Below are 18,088 nucleotides of genomic sequence, written 5' to 3' on the forward strand. Positions count from 1 at the left end.
CTGAGAATAGAAGAAACATGAAGAAATCACAGAGCCTGTGAAAACATGAGGATAGCATTACAGCTGCTCCAGAGCACATGGTGGTCATCAGAGGATTTTGGTCTCTGTTCCAAGGACCGCAGAGCAAACAGGAGACTGCCAGCCCCCCGGATAGGGTGGTGCTCAGAAACAGCTGACAACAGTGATGAAAATGGAAGCAGCCCCAAGCCAAATCTCCCAACCAAGAAGAGAAACCAAGTTGCCAAGTGTTTATCTCCATGGTAGTGCTTGCTCCTAGAGTTGCCACACCAGTTTCCTTCATTTGGTTGAGGCATTTCTTTGTCTCAACAAGGTACATTCCTCACTTCCACTTCCTCTGTGGCAGAAAAAACTTCTGTTATAAGGAAACTTAGCAGTTAGTTTTTTTATTTAATTGATAAAGTGTTTAGGTTTTTGCTTCACAGGGACTTCAGTTATGCAAATACCACATGTAATTACCAATTATTACCAAGTTGGTTACATAGGTACAATGCTGCAAGCGGCTGTAGGACAGGAATATGGGTGTCATTTGTGAGAGAAAAACTTCATCTGGAAAATTAAAGACTGGAGGAATTATCAGCTGAAAATCAGATTTAACATATGGGGATACTGTAAGTGCTGAGCAAAGTCTTTTCTTGTCTCTAGCTTTAATTAGAACAGTTTGTGTTGAAAGCGTTTGTAAATTCCATGGGAAATTTTTATTTATCTAATAGACTGACCGCATTTATGTCTTCTCTAATTGTGTTACATGTGCTCTCCTTTGAAGTAATTGCACAGTTTACATTTTGATTCATTAACAACATATCGAAGCAAAACAAAACAAAAAAACACTAAAACAGTTTCAGTCAAATAAGACTTGGAAATGTACTATTTTAGCAAGGCTAATAATGTTCTCAGTTGAATGCCTCGAGACTTGGAGCAAACAATAAATACATCTGATGGATGGAGCTTCCTGTTTTCTCCTCATGTGCAAACTGTGCTGTTTGCTACAGCAGAACTTGGCTTTTTGTTTGGTATTACCTTCCCGCAATCAGTCATTGCATATACAGCAAAGTATTTGTGTCCATAGAATCATTACAGTTGGAAAAGACCACTAAATTTGTCTAGTCCAACTGCCAACCCATCCCCACCATGCCCACTGACCGCATCCCTCAGTGCCACACCTACCCTTTTCTTGATCACCTCCAGGGATGGTGATTCCACCACCTCCATGGGCAGCCCATTCCAATGTCTCACCACTCTTTCTGAGACAAAATTATTCCTAGTATTCAACATGAACCTCCCCTGGGGCAACATGAGGACATCCCCTCTTGCCCTAGTTTTGACTGTGTTTGCAATACTTTCTGAAAATATGGAAGGACGGTTGGAATAGACGATCTTGTAGGTCCTTTCCAACCTTGTGATTCTATCATTCTATGAAAGTTCAGTGTTTCTCCTTATATTATAGAATCACTAAGGTTGGAAAAGACCTCTGAGATCATTCAGTCCAACCACCCACATATTCCCAGTCAGTCTCTGAGACTGCACACTGCCAATAAATGAAGCCTAATGAAATACTTTAAAATTCCAAAATAATCATTTGGGAGAATGACAGCAAAGGAAAAACTATTTTACGGTTACCCAGAAATTACATTGATCAGCAAAGTCTACCTCAGCTGGAGTCACAGCTGAGGAGCTACACACCTCCATAACTTTGCTAGCATATTTGCATATTTTATCACCTGTTGTGGTTGTTGTAGCTCTGCTTTATAACAAGTACAAAGGATCTGAATTACAGACGTTGCAGAAACATTATTATTAAAATGCCCCGTTTGTACAAACAACAGCTTATATTAAATTAAAAATGAAGGGTGGTAGCATTAGGGAAAGTAAGGGAAATAAGGATTTTTAGAATATGCTGTCTGAATATTCCCAAAAGTTTGTGGGCATCAACTATGTGATTATGCAATCGGTGTAATAAATGCAGCTGTGTTTCCTTCATTGTGTATATCAAACTGTAAAGCAAAGCATTGGCATGTTGCTCATAAATCAGTACCAAAACGTGGCACAGCCTGCAACATTCACTGCGACCTTCTTTCTGTTCCAAGCATTTTCAAACTTGGCAGAATATGCATTCCTCGGAGGACTGTGAATATGCCGCTTTTCAGGCATTTCTGGCAAATTCATTTTTCAGTTCGCTGAAGAGAAAAAATAAATCAACATATAAACACTTTGCTCAATAACACTGGAAATAGCTTTTAAATGCAGTGAAATACACCTTGTAAAGTCCCATTCAGCTTCTCTTAAAAGTAGAGTGAAAGCATCATAGAATTACTCAGTTGGAAAAGACTTTTAAGGATCATCAAGTCCAACTGCTGCCTAACCATAGTACCCTAACTCTGACAACCCTCTGCTAAATCATATCTCTGAGCACCACATCCAAATGGCTCTTAAACACATCCAGGGACAGTGACTTGTCTACCTCCCTGGGGAGCCTATTCCAGTGTTTAACTGCCCATAAGAAAGTGTTAAAGAAGTTCAGCCCAAGAAACCACTTGTTTAGAGGGAAAAAAAAGAAAAGCTGATTGCTTTTGAGCCTCCATCCAGGAGATTCCCTTATGGTCTCTTTCAGAAATGCCTGCAAATGTAAGCCTTGGTTGCATACACAGAGAAAAAACTAACTCACTTTCACAATGATGCCACTTTTTGGTTCCTCAATGTGTTAGCTTTCTTATGCTTTATAGTTAATGACAGTTATAAGGACAGTTTGGATCACCACTTATTTTGACCCACAACTAAAGCCTGTAAATATGTAGAGTGAGTTATTTTACTCTGAAGACTGTAACTTATAAGTAACCTACATTTCTATATAGCTGTTTTTAAGGCGCTTTATAAGGAGTTTTCCTTTAAACCTATTACTCTGCTAAGATAAATTCATGAAAATCTTAAAACATTAGTTTAATAAGTCCCTTACCATACTCTAACTATGAGGCTACATACTTCAATTGAATAGTGCTACTCTCACATCCATGGTATTCCATCATGCATTCACTCTCAATCATTTTGTGACACAGGAATAACAGCACACACATCACAAGTGATCTGTTCGGACCCGAGACCTCCTGCTGCCATTTTTGTTTGGTATTTCCAATGCAAAGGACTGTTCTTTAAATCTTTAACTTCCTTCCTAATTACGGATACTGGAGCAAAATCATATTAAAAAGAAAACTCTAGTATATACTACATACACACTATGTTGTGTAGCGTATGCACTGCTTAGAAACAGCTTTCTATACAAATACTTCTGCATATGCGTATTCTCTTGAGGATGAGATGTTTATTTTTAGTTCTGCATTTGTGTATACCTAAGAAAACAGAGTCTAAAATTACAAACATGACTTCCAATGTCTGTCTGGGAGAAGATTTCACATAGTTAGCAGAGCTTCTCAGCAATATGTCTTCTAGCCTGGAAAAAAATAGTCATTCAATGCTTTTAAGACACGGTGGTCATATTTATCTTGAGCCAGCATGCTACAGAGGGGGAAGAGGGCTCATTTGAACAAGAAACACAAAGAAGCGACTTGAGGCCAACTAAACATCTGACCAGGAAATTCTGCAGACTGTGAACAACTCATTGTCCTGCTTTGATCTTAAGATAATAATCTGAGTTTGGAAGTGAAATTTCACGCTCTTAGCACATTCAATAAAAGAAGTTTACCTTTTTGCTTTCACAGTTCTTTGCAGCTTCTTCTCAGCTAGAAACTGGATTTTCTTCAGTTGAATTGAAGTTTCTAAGTCAGGTTTATCAATTTGCACATGGAGTTTACCATTAAAAAAAGTGTGAGTCCAGAAGAAAACAATAACTTTGCCTATTTCTCCCTTTAGGCCAAAGAGTCTGCCAACAATTAGCCTACTAAGTCATCCTTGCCCACAGTGCCTGCTGAACAAAATTTGCTTGTTGCTGTCCTTAAACTTAGAATGTTGGATCACACACATCCAGATTGTCTAATTGTTTCCTTTCCTTTTTCTCTTTTGTCCTGTATGCATTTGTTTCACGATCTTTGTGCTAAGAACAGCCTTTGTGCTAAGAACAGCCTTTGTGCGCCCGCTGAGTTTTACAGTTTGGTACCATTGGGATTATTGGCCATGACATTCAGGGGTGTAGTCAGATGACCATGTCCATAATCCTTTGTTTGTGCACACTAGAGCTGAGGCTGAAATTGCTTTGAAAAGTTAAACTTCATTTACTGGACCTGCCCCAGCATCTCTGAGTTATGCTCTATTACTCAGAGGCAGGCAATGACACCGTACTGGCAATACTGCTCTGCTCATAGAGGGGTTGTGAGCAGTCTATTCTACTGTCAGTAAGTATAAACAATGGAAAAGAAAATAAAACATTTTGCAGGCACTTAGCCAACCTATTAAAACAATGGGGCAGGTATTTTGTTTTCCAGTTGCTACCATGAGTAGTTTCTTTTTCTTCCATGTCTTGCTCCCTTATAATCACCATGACAAATTACTGAACAGCTCAAAAAAAAACAGACTGCAGAGGACAAAAGATGTCACGTTCTTGTGATATGAGCTGCATGTTCTATCTTGCTGTACTGAATTAATCATAACCATCATTCAATATTTAAACAATATTTCAATATTTACAAAGGGGAAAGAGCAGGTGCCTGCAAAGGGCAGATGTTATGAATGCAAGGTTAAATAAAATGCAACAATTCTTATCACATATCATTTCTATTATATATATCAGAAAGCACAGCCTGCACTGTCTCCAGTTGTATACAAGAGAAGTCTTCTTTCCAAGTTTTCTGATCTGTTCCTGTTTCCAGAATTTACTTCCTATTTTGATTTATAAGAATTCAGTTTTTTTTCTGAGCTTGATGGGAATCTGTAGATTCCATGTTGCTGATCTTGGAGTGATGGTGAACACTGTTATTTAAAATTAGTGGTGAAATTGCAAAGCTAATTCAGCAGGTTGCCCAAGGACAAAGGACTTGCCCAAGGCTTATTTTGATTTATTTTAGAAGCACATATGAAATTCATCCCCATTTAATAATTAACATGCAAGCATTTCCAAGTTTTTTTCTCAAATCTATCAACAAACCTTGTGATTCCTGTGTGAAAGTCTATTTATGATTGAATTAGTAAATGTGGAAACAGTTTGGTAAATGGAATCAGTTAATTGTAAAGTGTGAGTATTACAAAAAGTCAGCAAGCACTGTCCAAGGCGGACAGGGAAAGAGATGGAGAGTATCAATCTTCTCATGCAAAAAGTATTTTCTTCACCTGCTTTCCATGTACAACATTTCCTTTCCTCGTGGCCTTATCTGGTACTGATTGTGCTGTTAGAACCAATGAGAGATATTCTCCTTTCCAGCTGGAGTATTAGTGAGCATTAATACTTAAGCAACTAATTTACAGTCCCAAATTGCTTTTGCCTCAGAGGATCTTAATGTATACTACAAATGTTTAAACCAAATACGCAGAGAAAAGCAAATGTGGATGTACAATAACTTCCATATCCATTGAACCAAAGTAGATGTATAAAATTAGCATGTTTTTACATAACTAAAAATTATTTAGTGATATTTATCTAGAAGGTGATCAAATCAATGTTGGCTAAGGAAAAACATCTTCACTAGAGCTACAGTGCAGTAGTGGAACAAGTTATCCATAGAGGTGCTGGAATCTCCATCACTGAAGATTTCAAGACAAAACTGTATCAGATTTGATGTGTCAATAGCTCTGGTCTGAGCAAGAGGCTGTGCTACAGAACATGTGTGCAACTTCTATCTTTGAAGCATTTCAAGACAGGCTGGATAAAACCCTGGGCAACCCAGTTTGAGCTCAAAGCCCCCACTTTGACTTGGAGATCTCCTGATAACCTTTCCCTGTCCTATGATGCTGTGACCTCAAGAGTTACTTCCCAGCAGCTATTTCCGCAATTCTTTGAATATTAAATCCAGACTAACCAGGGAACATATTAATAACATTTTCTTTTCCTACACAATTTCCCAGGCATACAAGAGAAGGAAAGAGAGCAGCTTCTCCTCCTCAAAGATACACTATATTGCCACCTACCTGCACCATCAGCTAGCATCAGACTGTTAGATCCTCTGCAGAGACCTCTTGCATTTGAGGTAACAAAGAAACTGGTCTGATATCTACACTAGCATCATCAATAGGAAACCACTGAACAGGACTGAGATGTTACCAGTGAATTTCAGGACTCTGGAGCCCACTATTAGTTTCCAGGCTTGTTTGGTTTGTTTCTTTGTTTGTTAGTTTTTCCTGAGATATTTTAACAAGTCCAACCTGGAAAGAATGTTAGCTGTCTCTTTTTCTTCTCTTCAGTCTCCCACTCCTGCTCCAAAGATTCCAGTAGTAACATCAGTAGCACCAAATAGAAGATTTGTCACCTTCTCCTTTCATTTTTATCTGTTTATAACATCGAATGGAGTGTTGTTTGTTGCTGCTTCCCTTTGTGAATGCCACAGGCAAGAAAATTTAACTAGCGATCATGTTTTTGGTATATTTAGGACCCCTTTTGGTTATCTTTAGCAGTCAAAAAATAACCTCTTTAAACTCCAGGAAGAAGACTTACTGTTTAAGTTATTCAAGAACAGAGGGGTCTTGGGAAAGAAAGCTGAGATTTTCCAGAGGCTCAGAGAACTCCTTAGAAAAGAATGCTGAGACCCAGAAGACACTGGGAGACAAGGTCTGCAGAGTATGAAGGAGTTTCCATAAGTAAAAATAACACAGGAAAACTTCCAGTGTTCTGAAAGGAGAATAGACTTCATTCGCTCAGGATCCATAGCTGGGAAAACTTCGGAGTCTTCTGAAGTGGACAGGTTAAAGCACAAGATGAATGGAACTGGAATGTGAACATCTGACAGTGTTTAGTCAAAAATCACCATGTGTGCAATCTTGGAACCAAATATTATGAATCCTTTCTTCTGAACAATCTAGGGGTTACATAAACTCCCAAAATAACTGGGAATAGTGTTATGAGGTTACCACATACCACTGCTGGAACTGTCTCCCAAATGATCAAGTTTAGGATAAGTAAAGACTATCTCCTTTATGCTTTTCTGTATAAATCCAAAGCTGAGCAGAAAGATTAAATTTTATGACCAAGCCTCTACCTATAAAAGATAACAAGTATTCCGCACCATCCCACTGAATCTGAGCATGGTGAGCAGCACCAGGTGCCCATAACAGTGTCCACCAACAGCTCCAAGCACAGCAAGTCCTGAACCAGGGAGTCCAGCAAGGAGCAGCAGGAGGCAGGGCTGGAGACAAGGTACCCTCCCAAGCAGGGCTATTGCTGGAGGCTGGCACCCTCACAGCACAGATCAGGCAACAATTGAAGGCTCTAGGCTGTGCTGAAATGGGGCTTCTGGCCCCATCGGCAGGGAGCCACAGGGAGGCTGGCCAGAGCCATTCAGGCCTCTAAGAGCCCTATCCTCAACCACAGACCTGCTGGAGACCAAAAAGCATTCAGAGGCAATACCATTTATGTTTGCCAGCTTTTTTGCAGGTACCTGCAAGTGGCTGCTTTGGAGTTAGGACACAGCTAAATGAACCTCTGCTCTGACCAGCAGAGCTGCCTTTATGGTTGTTGGAATACATCAAAGCTGCCAACATGAGCAGAATCAACTTTCATTCCCAGGGAGTTCCTAGATCTTAGGAAGATCACATCAGTCCTTGAGGCAAGGGGCCAGAGCAGGGATGGAGGGATTGGGGAAATATTTAGACAAAGAGAAGGGATGGAGGCACAACTCAAGCAGATAGCTCCAGAAGTGAGGAAGGCTGGAACAAAACTTGCTAGGGAAGTCCTCGGAGAATGTTAGCATGGAGCTAAAGAGGTTGGCTCACACTAGGACACTTGGGCAAACTGGAACAAAAAAGCACCGTGCCTCAGAGGCGGACTTACCCATAACCTAAAGGATTCTGCTTTCAGAGCAATTCTGCAAGAGTCTTCTCTTTGCCTCCCTTCTCTTGTTATTCCTCTGTAGTTACATGAACTACGCTGCTGACCCAAGGATGTCGTTTATACAACATGCACATTCTGGCATTAAGACATTTGTTGTTTCTAAACAGGTCACACATTTGACGCTTTGGTAACTAAGTATTGATTTTCTTGCAGTAAGCTAACATTGGATACACACATAATAGGGGTGGATTTGTTACGCTATTCATTCCCTTATGTAACAGTACTGACTTCAGAGGGATTATTCATGTTTGAGATGCAGGAACTGATAAGTAATAATACAGAAGTCTAAATATTTATCTGCTCTAGTAACCATTTGTTTAAATAGCCAAATCATAGTGTGAAGAGAGGAAGAATACAAAAACACACATTGACATTTTTTCAGTGACATTCCTACAGGGCATATCACCACCCTGCAAAGCACTGCATACCTAACCCACACAGTTCTACATCCATGCTATTTCCAGTGTTAATTTGTTTTCTTTGTACATCATTTTAACCTTACTGCCTTCTCTGCACACAGTTGGCTGATAACTAGAATCATAGAATCGCTCAGGTTGGAAAAGACCTTAAAGATCATCGAGTCCAACCACAACCTAACCATACTGCCCTAACTCTAACAACCCTCTGCTAAATCATGTCTCTGAGCACCACATCCAAATGGTTTTTAAACACACTTTGTTATGCTGCTTGCTGTAAAAATAAAGGAAAAGAAAAAGAAATAAATGCTTCCCCTCACATGAAGAGGTTATGTCCCATGGTATGGTTTTTTTGTGGGCTTTTTGGAAGGTGATGCTACAGCAGCATCATGCTTCTAAGAGTATAAGGTACCACCCCGTGAAATACATCTAATATGAGTTATATAAGCCAAAGAACAACATGCTTTCATCACACTCTTGGAAGCCTCTAGAACATACCACCTCATGTTAACTGAATAGGGCCTTCAAAAAGGAGAATATGATTTTATTTGCATGCATATCTCAAAACAAAACACAGACTGTTCTTCTTTGAAGTTCTTCTTCAAAGCATCTTCAAAGGTAGGTCTCCGGTTTGCAAGGAGATATACATGTAAATAAATCCAGATTCAGTGAACTTTTACATTTGCTTCTTTAACATGAAAACTGTTCCTATTAAAACATTCCCCCTTGCATCACTTCACGCCAGTAAGTGGACACAAATGCTACCACTGCAGTGCTTGCTGGTGTTGCCAAGGAAAAAAAACCACAAAACCAACGTTGTAACAGAAGAGGGAAAAAAAGCATTTTCCAAACTGTGAATCATTACTACAATAAACCAATTATGCAAAAGCTCAGCTAAATGGAGATAATCCAAAACATGCTTTTCACCCCCTCCTGGTTAATGAGTGATATCTTTATCTGATTCCAGGTAACAGTGTTATCTGCAATTGGGTTTTTGGTAATAAATCAAGGCGATACTACCTTTGAATCTTTGCTGTGAACTTATTATTGTCTTTTATCAGAAATTAATTATCACTATAAAACTGCTTCCACTATGAGAACATAGAATAAAGTCTGACGCCTTCCCAGTGATGTGCCCCTGTAGAACCAGATGTTGAAGTGGAGAACAGATGTTTTAATAACAATTGTAGCGTAATGTATTGAGCAATGATAACAAAGGTACTTGAAGCAGAACATTACCTGCATACTAAAATTTGTGGGTGATTCTTGGAGGGTCCGAGGGAAATTATACACTGTATACACTCTGTTTTTAAGAACAGCTACGTAAGTACTTGATCCCTCATACTGAGAGATTAAATCACAATAAGTTTGACAGTGGAACCCAAATGCTTTCTGAATATATAGGAGTAATTTTTAAAAATGTTTACATTTAAGATGTAAAAATCCCCTTTATTAGAAAATAGTAATAATCCAGAATACATTCCATTTCAACTGCTTTGGAAGAAAGTAAGAATACCTAGTCATCTTGTCCCCAGAGACTGGAAAAAGGGAAACATTACTCCCATTTTTAAGAAAGGGAGAAAGGAAGACCCGGGGAACTACAGGCCAGTGAGCATCACCTCTGTGCCTGGGAAGATCATGGAGCAGATCCTCCTAGAAGCTATGCTAAGGCACACACAAGACAAAGAGGTGATTTGAGACAGCCAGCATGGCTTCACCAAGGGCAGATCCTGCCTGACCAATCTGGTGGCCTTCTATGATGGAGTGATAGCTTTGGTGGTCGGGGGACGGGTGATGGATGTCATCTACTTGGACTTCTGCAAAGCCTTTGACATGGTCCCTCACCACATCCTTCTCTCTAAATTGGAGAGGTGTGGATTTGAGGGATGGACTGTACAATGGATTAGGAACTGGCTGGTTAGATGCAGCCAAAGGGTTGTGATTAATGGTTCTGTGATATGGTGGAGGCCAGTCATGAGCAGTGTCCCTCAGGGGTCAGTCCTGGGACTGGTGCTCTTCAACATCTTCATCAGTAACATAGACAAGAGCATTGAGTGCACCCTCAGCAAATCTGTGGACGATACCAAACTGAGTGGTGCCGTCAATGCATTGGAAGGAAGGGAAGCCATCCAGAGGGACCTGGACAGGCTGGGGAAGTGGGCCCATGTAAACCTAATGAGATTCGATAAAGCCAAATGTAGGGGCAACCCCAGGTGTTTATACAAACTGGAGGAAGATCTCCTTGAGAGCAGCCCTGCGGAGAGGGACCTGGGGGTCCTGGTGGATGAGAAGCTGGATATGAGCCAGCAGTATGTGCTCATGGCCTGGAAGGTCAACTGTGTTTTGGGCTACATTAAAAAAGGGGTGGCCAGCAGGGAGAAGGAGGTGATTGTCCCCCTCTACTCGGCTCTTGTGAGGCCCCATCTGCGTCCAGGCCTGGAGCCCTCAGTACAAGAAGGACATGGAACTCTTGGAATGGGTCCAGAGGAGGGCCACTAAGATGATCAGAGGGCTGGAGCATCGCTTCTATGAGGAAAGGTTGAGGGAAATGGGCTTGTTTAGCTTAGAGAAGAGAAGGCTCTGGGGAGACCTCATTGAGGTCTTCCAGTACTTGAAGGGAGTGTTTAAACAGGAGGGGAAACGCTTGTTTATGAGGGTGGACAGTGATAGGAGAAGGGGGAATGGTTTTAAACTGATAAAGGGGAAGTTTAGGTTAGAGATTAGGAGAAAGTTTTTCACACAGAGGTGGTGACGCACTGGAACAGGTTGCCCAAGGAGGTTGTGGATGCCCCATCCCTGGAGGCATTCAAGGCCAGGCTGGATGTGGCTCTGGGCAGCCTGGTCTAGCGGTTTGTGGTCTTGCATATGGCAGGGGAATTGAAACTAGATGATCATTATGGTCCTTTTCAACCCAGGCCATTCTATGATTCTATATGACTCTATGATCTTGCAATGTCATAGTCAAGCCTCTTTGCCTCATTCTGTCCACACAGAACACAATCACAAGGAAAAAATAAATATCCCTCTCTACACAAACTGCAAGGAGGGTACGTGAGGGAAACGAGAGGAAGGAACACAAGCTCTTCAGAAGTTACTTCAGTGAAACACTGTTTAACTTCCACAAATCTCCCAATCACCCTCGTAGATACATGGATATGTGCACTCACATATGAGACATGTGGCTTTCATGTAAAACCCCCTAGACGCCATTCCCATTAGTAAACTTCCAGTTTATCAGTGATAATAATAAAATTGCTATTAAAGAAAGTGGAGACCGAGGCAGAGACGCATCTTACCTACACGCCTGCCCAGCCGCCCAATAGCTGTGAGGCACACGGCGCAAACACTGCTGGCTGTACCGCTGCTGCCCCCATGAGCACAGAGGCTGCGACTGACGAGAACCAGCGCCGACAGCGGAGAGAAGAGCGCCAAGCGCCGACAGGGAACCTCGCTTCACTTCCTGTTTCTGCCGCGGAGGATTCTGGGGGCGGTAGTTTCTCCTCCCCGCCACGGAGGTAGGCGGGGCTCCCACGATGCCTCGCGCGCGGCCACGTGACCTCGCGTGTTGCTCGCCGCTTCCGTGTGGGCGGGGTGAGGGCCGGCGGGGCCGGGGGGCTGCGCCGCCCTCAGGTAGCGGGGCGGGGCTGGAGCGGGGAGGCAGGTCGGCTGCCGCCGGGGATGGCTCGTGGCGTTGGGGTTGTGTGCTGTGGGGTGGCTGCGGGTTGTGCGGTGCTGGCCTGGGACTAGATGCGTCCCGTCCTGGGCTTTGGAGGAGGTGTTTTTCCGCGTGAAGAGCAGCTGCAACATCACAGACGTGTACCGGGGCAGCTCCCGGCTGTTGGATCCATCGTAAGAACACACTGAGCTCCGGCAGGTTCCGCTCGGCTCTGAAGGAACTAAAACCCTGTGGAGGCGCACCGTGATGTTTCTTGCCTCGTTTGCCTTCCTTTCGGAGGATAAGGATTCCCTCTGCGGGCAGTAAGTCGGAGGAAATGGAAGAAAGGAAAATCAAGAGGAGAAGCCCCAAGTCATCCACCGCCCACCCCGTGCAGGTCGCTAACTCCAAGAAGAGCTCCGTGCCAGTCAGCAAAAGCACCGCCTTTTCCAATCCCGCGCCGCAGCCGCCCGTTCAGAAACCAAAGCTAAAACGGTAAGCCTTGAAGGCTCGATGGAAACGAGCCGCAGCCCTGCAAGTGCAAGGCAGCATAAAGGGCTCGAGTTCAACAGGATGAGCCGGAATAGGAATTTCCAGGTGCTCCTGTTTGGGGAGCTGTCAGCTATTATGGTTCTGCAAGCAAGAACTAATCACGTGTGAGAGAAAGGCTTTGTGCACGCGCAGATGGGCAAATGAGGGATCCTACATTAGTGTAGGATGCAGTCTAGAGACAGAATGTCACTTCTCACTGGTAATTGCACTTAGTTTCCATATTCAGTGCATGTTCATTTGTGTTTACGCTGCAGTATAATCTTTAAGATGGCTATTATGTACCTGTTGGTGTTTTCCACCCTTAGTAGGAAAGCAGACTGTTGGAATCCTTATTTTACAGTATCAAACTGTCGAGGTAGTGATTTTTCTTTATTCTCAATACAAAGTTGTGATCCATTTTCTAATTTGAACGGAATAATTGAAACATGTATCTTCCATTTCATTTCACAGCCCAGTTATCAAATTGTCCTACATTGTAGATTCTGAAAGGGAGTGAAAGCAGGGAGTAATGTTATTGTTTAACCACTTCATTTCTTCAGAGTCATAAAAGAGAAAGCCAAACCTCCAGGAGGAGAAGCAAAGGGGGCGCAGGCAGCACCAATCCAGCATTCTTTCCTCACAGATGTATCAGATGTCCAGGAAATGGAAAGGGGACTTCTCAGCCTCCTCAATGACTTCCACTCTGGCAAACTTCAAGCATTTGGTGAGTGCATGAACTGCCTATGTATAATGGTTGCCTTTATATGATGGTAACGTTTGCAAATGAGTGTGCTATGTGGACAAACTACCGGTTTAACTTTAATATCAGCCTCTGCTACATTAAATCGAGTTTAATATAACTTAATAGCTCATAGCATTAAAAATATACTCTAAAAAAGCTGTTAAGTGCATTCAGTGGTTATCAGAAACTCAGGACAACATAACACCAGACAGAATGACAGAAACTTTGGTAGTGAAAAAGGAAGAAATAATCCAGAAAGCAAATAAACTTATAAGTTTGAACACCGGATTAACCTTCTGTAAAAAGCTGTTGACTACACATTTCCATTTGTTCTTTCAGGTTTCTTTCTCTAACACTGTCATTTGTCTTCTTAGGAAATGAATGTTCCATAGAGCAAATGGAGCACGTGCGGAGCATGCAGGAGAAACTTGCCCGCCTCAATCTGGAGCTCTATGGGGAGCTGGAAGAACTCCCTGAAGATAAAAGAAAACTGGCCAGTGACTCCAACCTGGATAGGCTGCTGTCAGATGTAAGTACAGAGAAAGCAGGAGACACGGAACTTGGTCCCTAGACTTAAGCTCAGGAATAGAACAATACTGGAAGGACAGCGATTCTGTGTGCAGGTTATAGCCTAAGAAATATACAGTTGAGGAAAACCTAGTTTTGTAAGAAGTCAAGACATAAGCCTTACCTGCTTTATCTTCATTTGGGGATATGTTGTGTCCTTCTCCTTGTAGTCTACTTCTTGATTTAGAGAGTGGAGCATTCTGGTACCACTGTGTGATGCAGATGTCTTTAGGGACTGCTTATGGATCAGAGAATGATGGTCATTTTCCTGTGGCCCTTCCTCCTACATCTGTGGAAGGCCACACAAGGAACTCAGATTACATATATTCCATGCTTTCAGTTTCTCCTTTCTATAGTGTGCTTAATTGCTAAGATGTAATTCTCATTAATGAATAACTTTATGATTTCATTGTTAAAATTGTTAAAATTACTTGAGACAAACAAATTTCATGTTGGGATTTAGTTCTGTTCTTATAGAATTCAGTGTAGGTCTGTTCTGTACAAGAAAATAATGCATTCCAGCCCAAATCATTAATGATTTCCATTGTTGCTTTAATATATTTATTTAATTATATCAGCATCATCATTGCATCTTAAATGCCATTTCTGATCATTTTAACATTTGTATTGCAGCTGGAAGAACTGAATTCATCTATGTATCCTTTTCCTTACATACTTACTGTGCATTATAATTATGTAACCATAAGTTACAGTCTATTTCTTGAGTACCTGGTATCTGTACTGGATTTTAACGCTTAATTACAAGGCTTTTTTTGTATAGCGATTTATTTAGCTAGAACTCAGCGCTTTAGACAATGTGTTGATCGTAGATGACAAAGCCAACAGCATCTTTTCACATCCATCTCACTGAGGAACTCTGGACCAAACACACACATAATCATGTTTCTTTTCTATTATCCAGAAATGTTCTGTCCCACCGATGACTGAATTCTATGATAAAGCTAATTGTCTGACAGTGTGTTTTCAATAAGCTAAGAATACATACAGGTGAGGAATGTTGCATTCAGTCCAGTTATTTCTGCTTTCACAATGCTTTGTATGCATTGAGGAAAGTGGGACTTGAGATACAGAGAATATAAATATCAGTGCAGTATCTGTGAAAAGCTGTACACGGCTAGATCTCATGAATGCTACAGATGAAATGCAGTACCATGCAAGAGTAGTAGAATTCATCTGCCACCCCCCCTTCATCTGCCAGCTAAAGCTGGAGGTAAGTGATGCTTAAATCTCAACGAGGAAGATTAAACTAATGGTTGAAAGCTAGCATAGAACTCAGTAGAATTGAATTAGTCTGTACTGGTGCATGCCTGTTATGGGACTAAGTGTAGCATAGCTTATAGTAATGTTATCTTATATTGTATCTATATATGAAACCATTATTCCTTAATGGTGTGCTTCAGCCAAAAACTACATTTAGCAGATGCTCAAGATATTCCAAATAGCACCACGGGCTGAAGAAACAGCTTTCTCAGTTTGGGTTCTCTCATAAGCTTTTCTTTTGTTGGTTTTGTTTGTGTTTCTTGCCACTGGAATTGGTAGCTTTTAATTATTTATTATTTTACACAAGGAAGAATCAAAGTGCAAATCCAGGTGTTTACTTTTGCACATTCCTCTGCATGCTGCGTTATGTCAGGACTCGGTCTCGAGAGATTTAAGCAGGCTGCAGTGATGGTACGCTTTATATCATTGCCTTATTTAATAGGAAAACACTGGGGAAACACGGAAGTAAATCTATTCTGCTGCATTGTTCATCTTGTTGCAAATGATGTCTAAGTTCCTTAGCATTTCTCCTAATTCTGTGAAGGTAATGCTGTTGTTGCCTTTCTGATCAGTTCGTAGACAATCTGCACACTAGCTTTAGTGTGTTTTGTTGACCAGTGCTGCCACTGAGATTTTATTGTTAATAAAGACATTTTAACAAATATATAACATTTTTATTTAGAGAAGTTATCTATTCAGCTGTGTTAAGAAAGAGTTCTTGCATGGTCTGAATATTTGCAGGGTTTACTTTTTTCCTTACTGTGAATAATTATTGTTAGTTCTGTCACTAAACGGAACTAGCGTGCATGCTACAAGTACATATAATTAAGTTCTGTGACATTCAGAAATTCAACAAGATCACTGCTCAATAAATCTGTTATATGTAATTTTGCAGTTGTTCCTATGTTATAAATGATCTGGTAGAAGTTGGTATCATATTCACAGCCAGGGGGAAAAAAAGGCTTTATTTTAGTGTAAAACAACACTGTCTTTAAATCCAGGATTTCTATCTTCGCTCTTCAAACTATGCCTTTGGTTTTAGATTTTTCACATTATTCTTAAATAATACACTGAGAATCTACACTGTACATACTTACAATATGAAGGCAAAAATCGTTATTCTTCTACTTAAGAGCAAAGCATCTGTCCATTGTAGGCAAGCCAACAGTGAACAAAAGATTCCAAGCTGGAGAAGATACTTCAGCTGCAGGAGAGGTGGAAATTCCATTAGCTGCAGTTTCACACAGAGCACCAACTCTGCACTGTGAAGCTGAAGAGAGGAAGGCTTTTTGAACACCAGTGTGCTGTGGCTTTAGCTCCAAATTCAGCTGTAAATACTCGTACTTCCTACCTCATCTTACAAGCAAATCTAAGTGGTGAGCCACTACAATCCCAAGCAGGCTCTTCCTTTAGGATATTCTTGTTCTCTTCACAACTTACCTCATTCTTTAAGATTCTTCATCTGTTTTTCATGCTGCTTAAACTACCTCCAAGTCCCAGACTGATAGTGGATACAGACTTGTGATGTTCTGAAGAACAATACAGAACTAGAATATAACCTGCAAAAATGTGGTCTAGTTATTTGTCTTCTCCCCTCTTGAACTAGGAACTTTTCGCTGTCAGTGCTATCACCTCGTGTTTGCATACTTCAGGACATCAAGCAAAATCTGCAGTATTAGTTTTAGCCTCATACCTCAACAAGTGCTAAGGCTTGATGCTAGTGAGGGTGGTAGAAGTCATTAGAGCTGCATTTAAACAAGCAAAATTACATTCCTGCTGCTCACTTTGGTTCAGGAGGTGGGGAAAGCAAAGCCTCTGGAGACTGAGTGTGTCTTCATGTGGTAACAAACCAATCATATTTCTAAGCTCTTGGAGGAAGATACTTTGTGTAACATATCTGCTGCAGCCTTTTGCAGTTATAAAATTACATAAGCTTTAAGTGGCTACAGAAAGTGAACTTCTTTTCTGTTACTTTGTTTCCCGAAGAGTTGTTCACGGAGATAAAAATGGATTCATCTTGAATGTTTCCCACTCTGAGCATATGCAGACAATAGAAATGATACTCAACAAGAGACACCACTTCCTGCATTGCCAGTCTGGATTACCTTACCCCGAGAGACATCTGTTGAACATCAGTGAGCCAAAAATGAAAGGGAAATAGAAGAAGAAAGACTAAAACAAAGATGTCTCCTCCAGCTCCCCTTTTCTTAGTCAAGTCAGTGGTATTAAACTGCCTCTTTCTTCAGAAGTAGTGGGACAAAGTGTTCAATCAGTCCTTCTCTTTAGCAGATAAACAGGACGCTAAAAATAAGTTCTGACCTAAGCAGATAACCACTGATATTTATTTTCCCCAGCAAGTTTAAGATGTCCTGTATTGTTTCCCTGCCGAATTAGGTTTGGAAATTCTTGTGTGAAGTAAAGGCAATAGCCTAGGTCCAAGCAATGCTCTCCCTACAGTGCGTGGCCTTTATTGAGCCCAGCGCAACTCAACCCTGAGTCCACCCCTTCTGGTCAGGTGGGGAGCAGAGGTGCAAACAATTTGCCTGTGCTCCATGGGCCACCCAACCCCTTCATCATATTCTTCATCACCAGTTCAAGCCCTGGCCTAACAGTTCCCCTACATCAGTGGTTGGAATAAATGCACACAAGCTGCAGATCAGCAAGATTTCATTTGTACATTCTTCCAGTCTAGGAAGATTGTGTATCATGGCTAACAGGTTGGTTGCATGTTTGCTTCTTTGCTTTTGAGAACATGCCAGTATTACATTATATATATATATATATATATATGTACATATATATATAAAACTAACAACCACAAGCGTTGCGTGCTATCTCTGTATTGCTATCCCATATTGTGTAATTAATCGTTAACAGCTTGCAGAATAACAACA

At 41.2% G+C, this 18,088-nt stretch overlaps 1 protein-coding gene across 1 annotated transcript; it reads left to right on the plus strand.

The window, feature by feature from the left end:
- Positions 1-12,046: 12,046 nt before the first annotated feature.
- On the plus strand, positions 12,047-16,758 carry CCDC28A (coiled-coil domain containing 28A). The gene is made up of 5 exons (XM_072331896.1): positions 12,047-12,568; positions 13,165-13,328; positions 13,721-13,875; positions 14,547-14,569; positions 15,335-16,758. Exons 1-5 carry the CDS (start codon positions 12,411-12,413, stop codon positions 15,387-15,389), a joined length of 555 nt encoding a protein of 184 aa, XP_072187997.1. The 5' UTR covers positions 12,047-12,410; the 3' UTR covers positions 15,390-16,758.
- Positions 16,759-18,088: the final 1,330 nt, after the last annotated feature.

This window comes from Excalfactoria chinensis, chromosome 3, assembly GCF_039878825.1.
Source record: "Excalfactoria chinensis isolate bCotChi1 chromosome 3, bCotChi1.hap2, whole genome shotgun sequence".
Taxonomy (NCBI): domain Eukaryota; kingdom Metazoa; phylum Chordata; class Aves; order Galliformes; family Phasianidae; genus Excalfactoria; species Excalfactoria chinensis.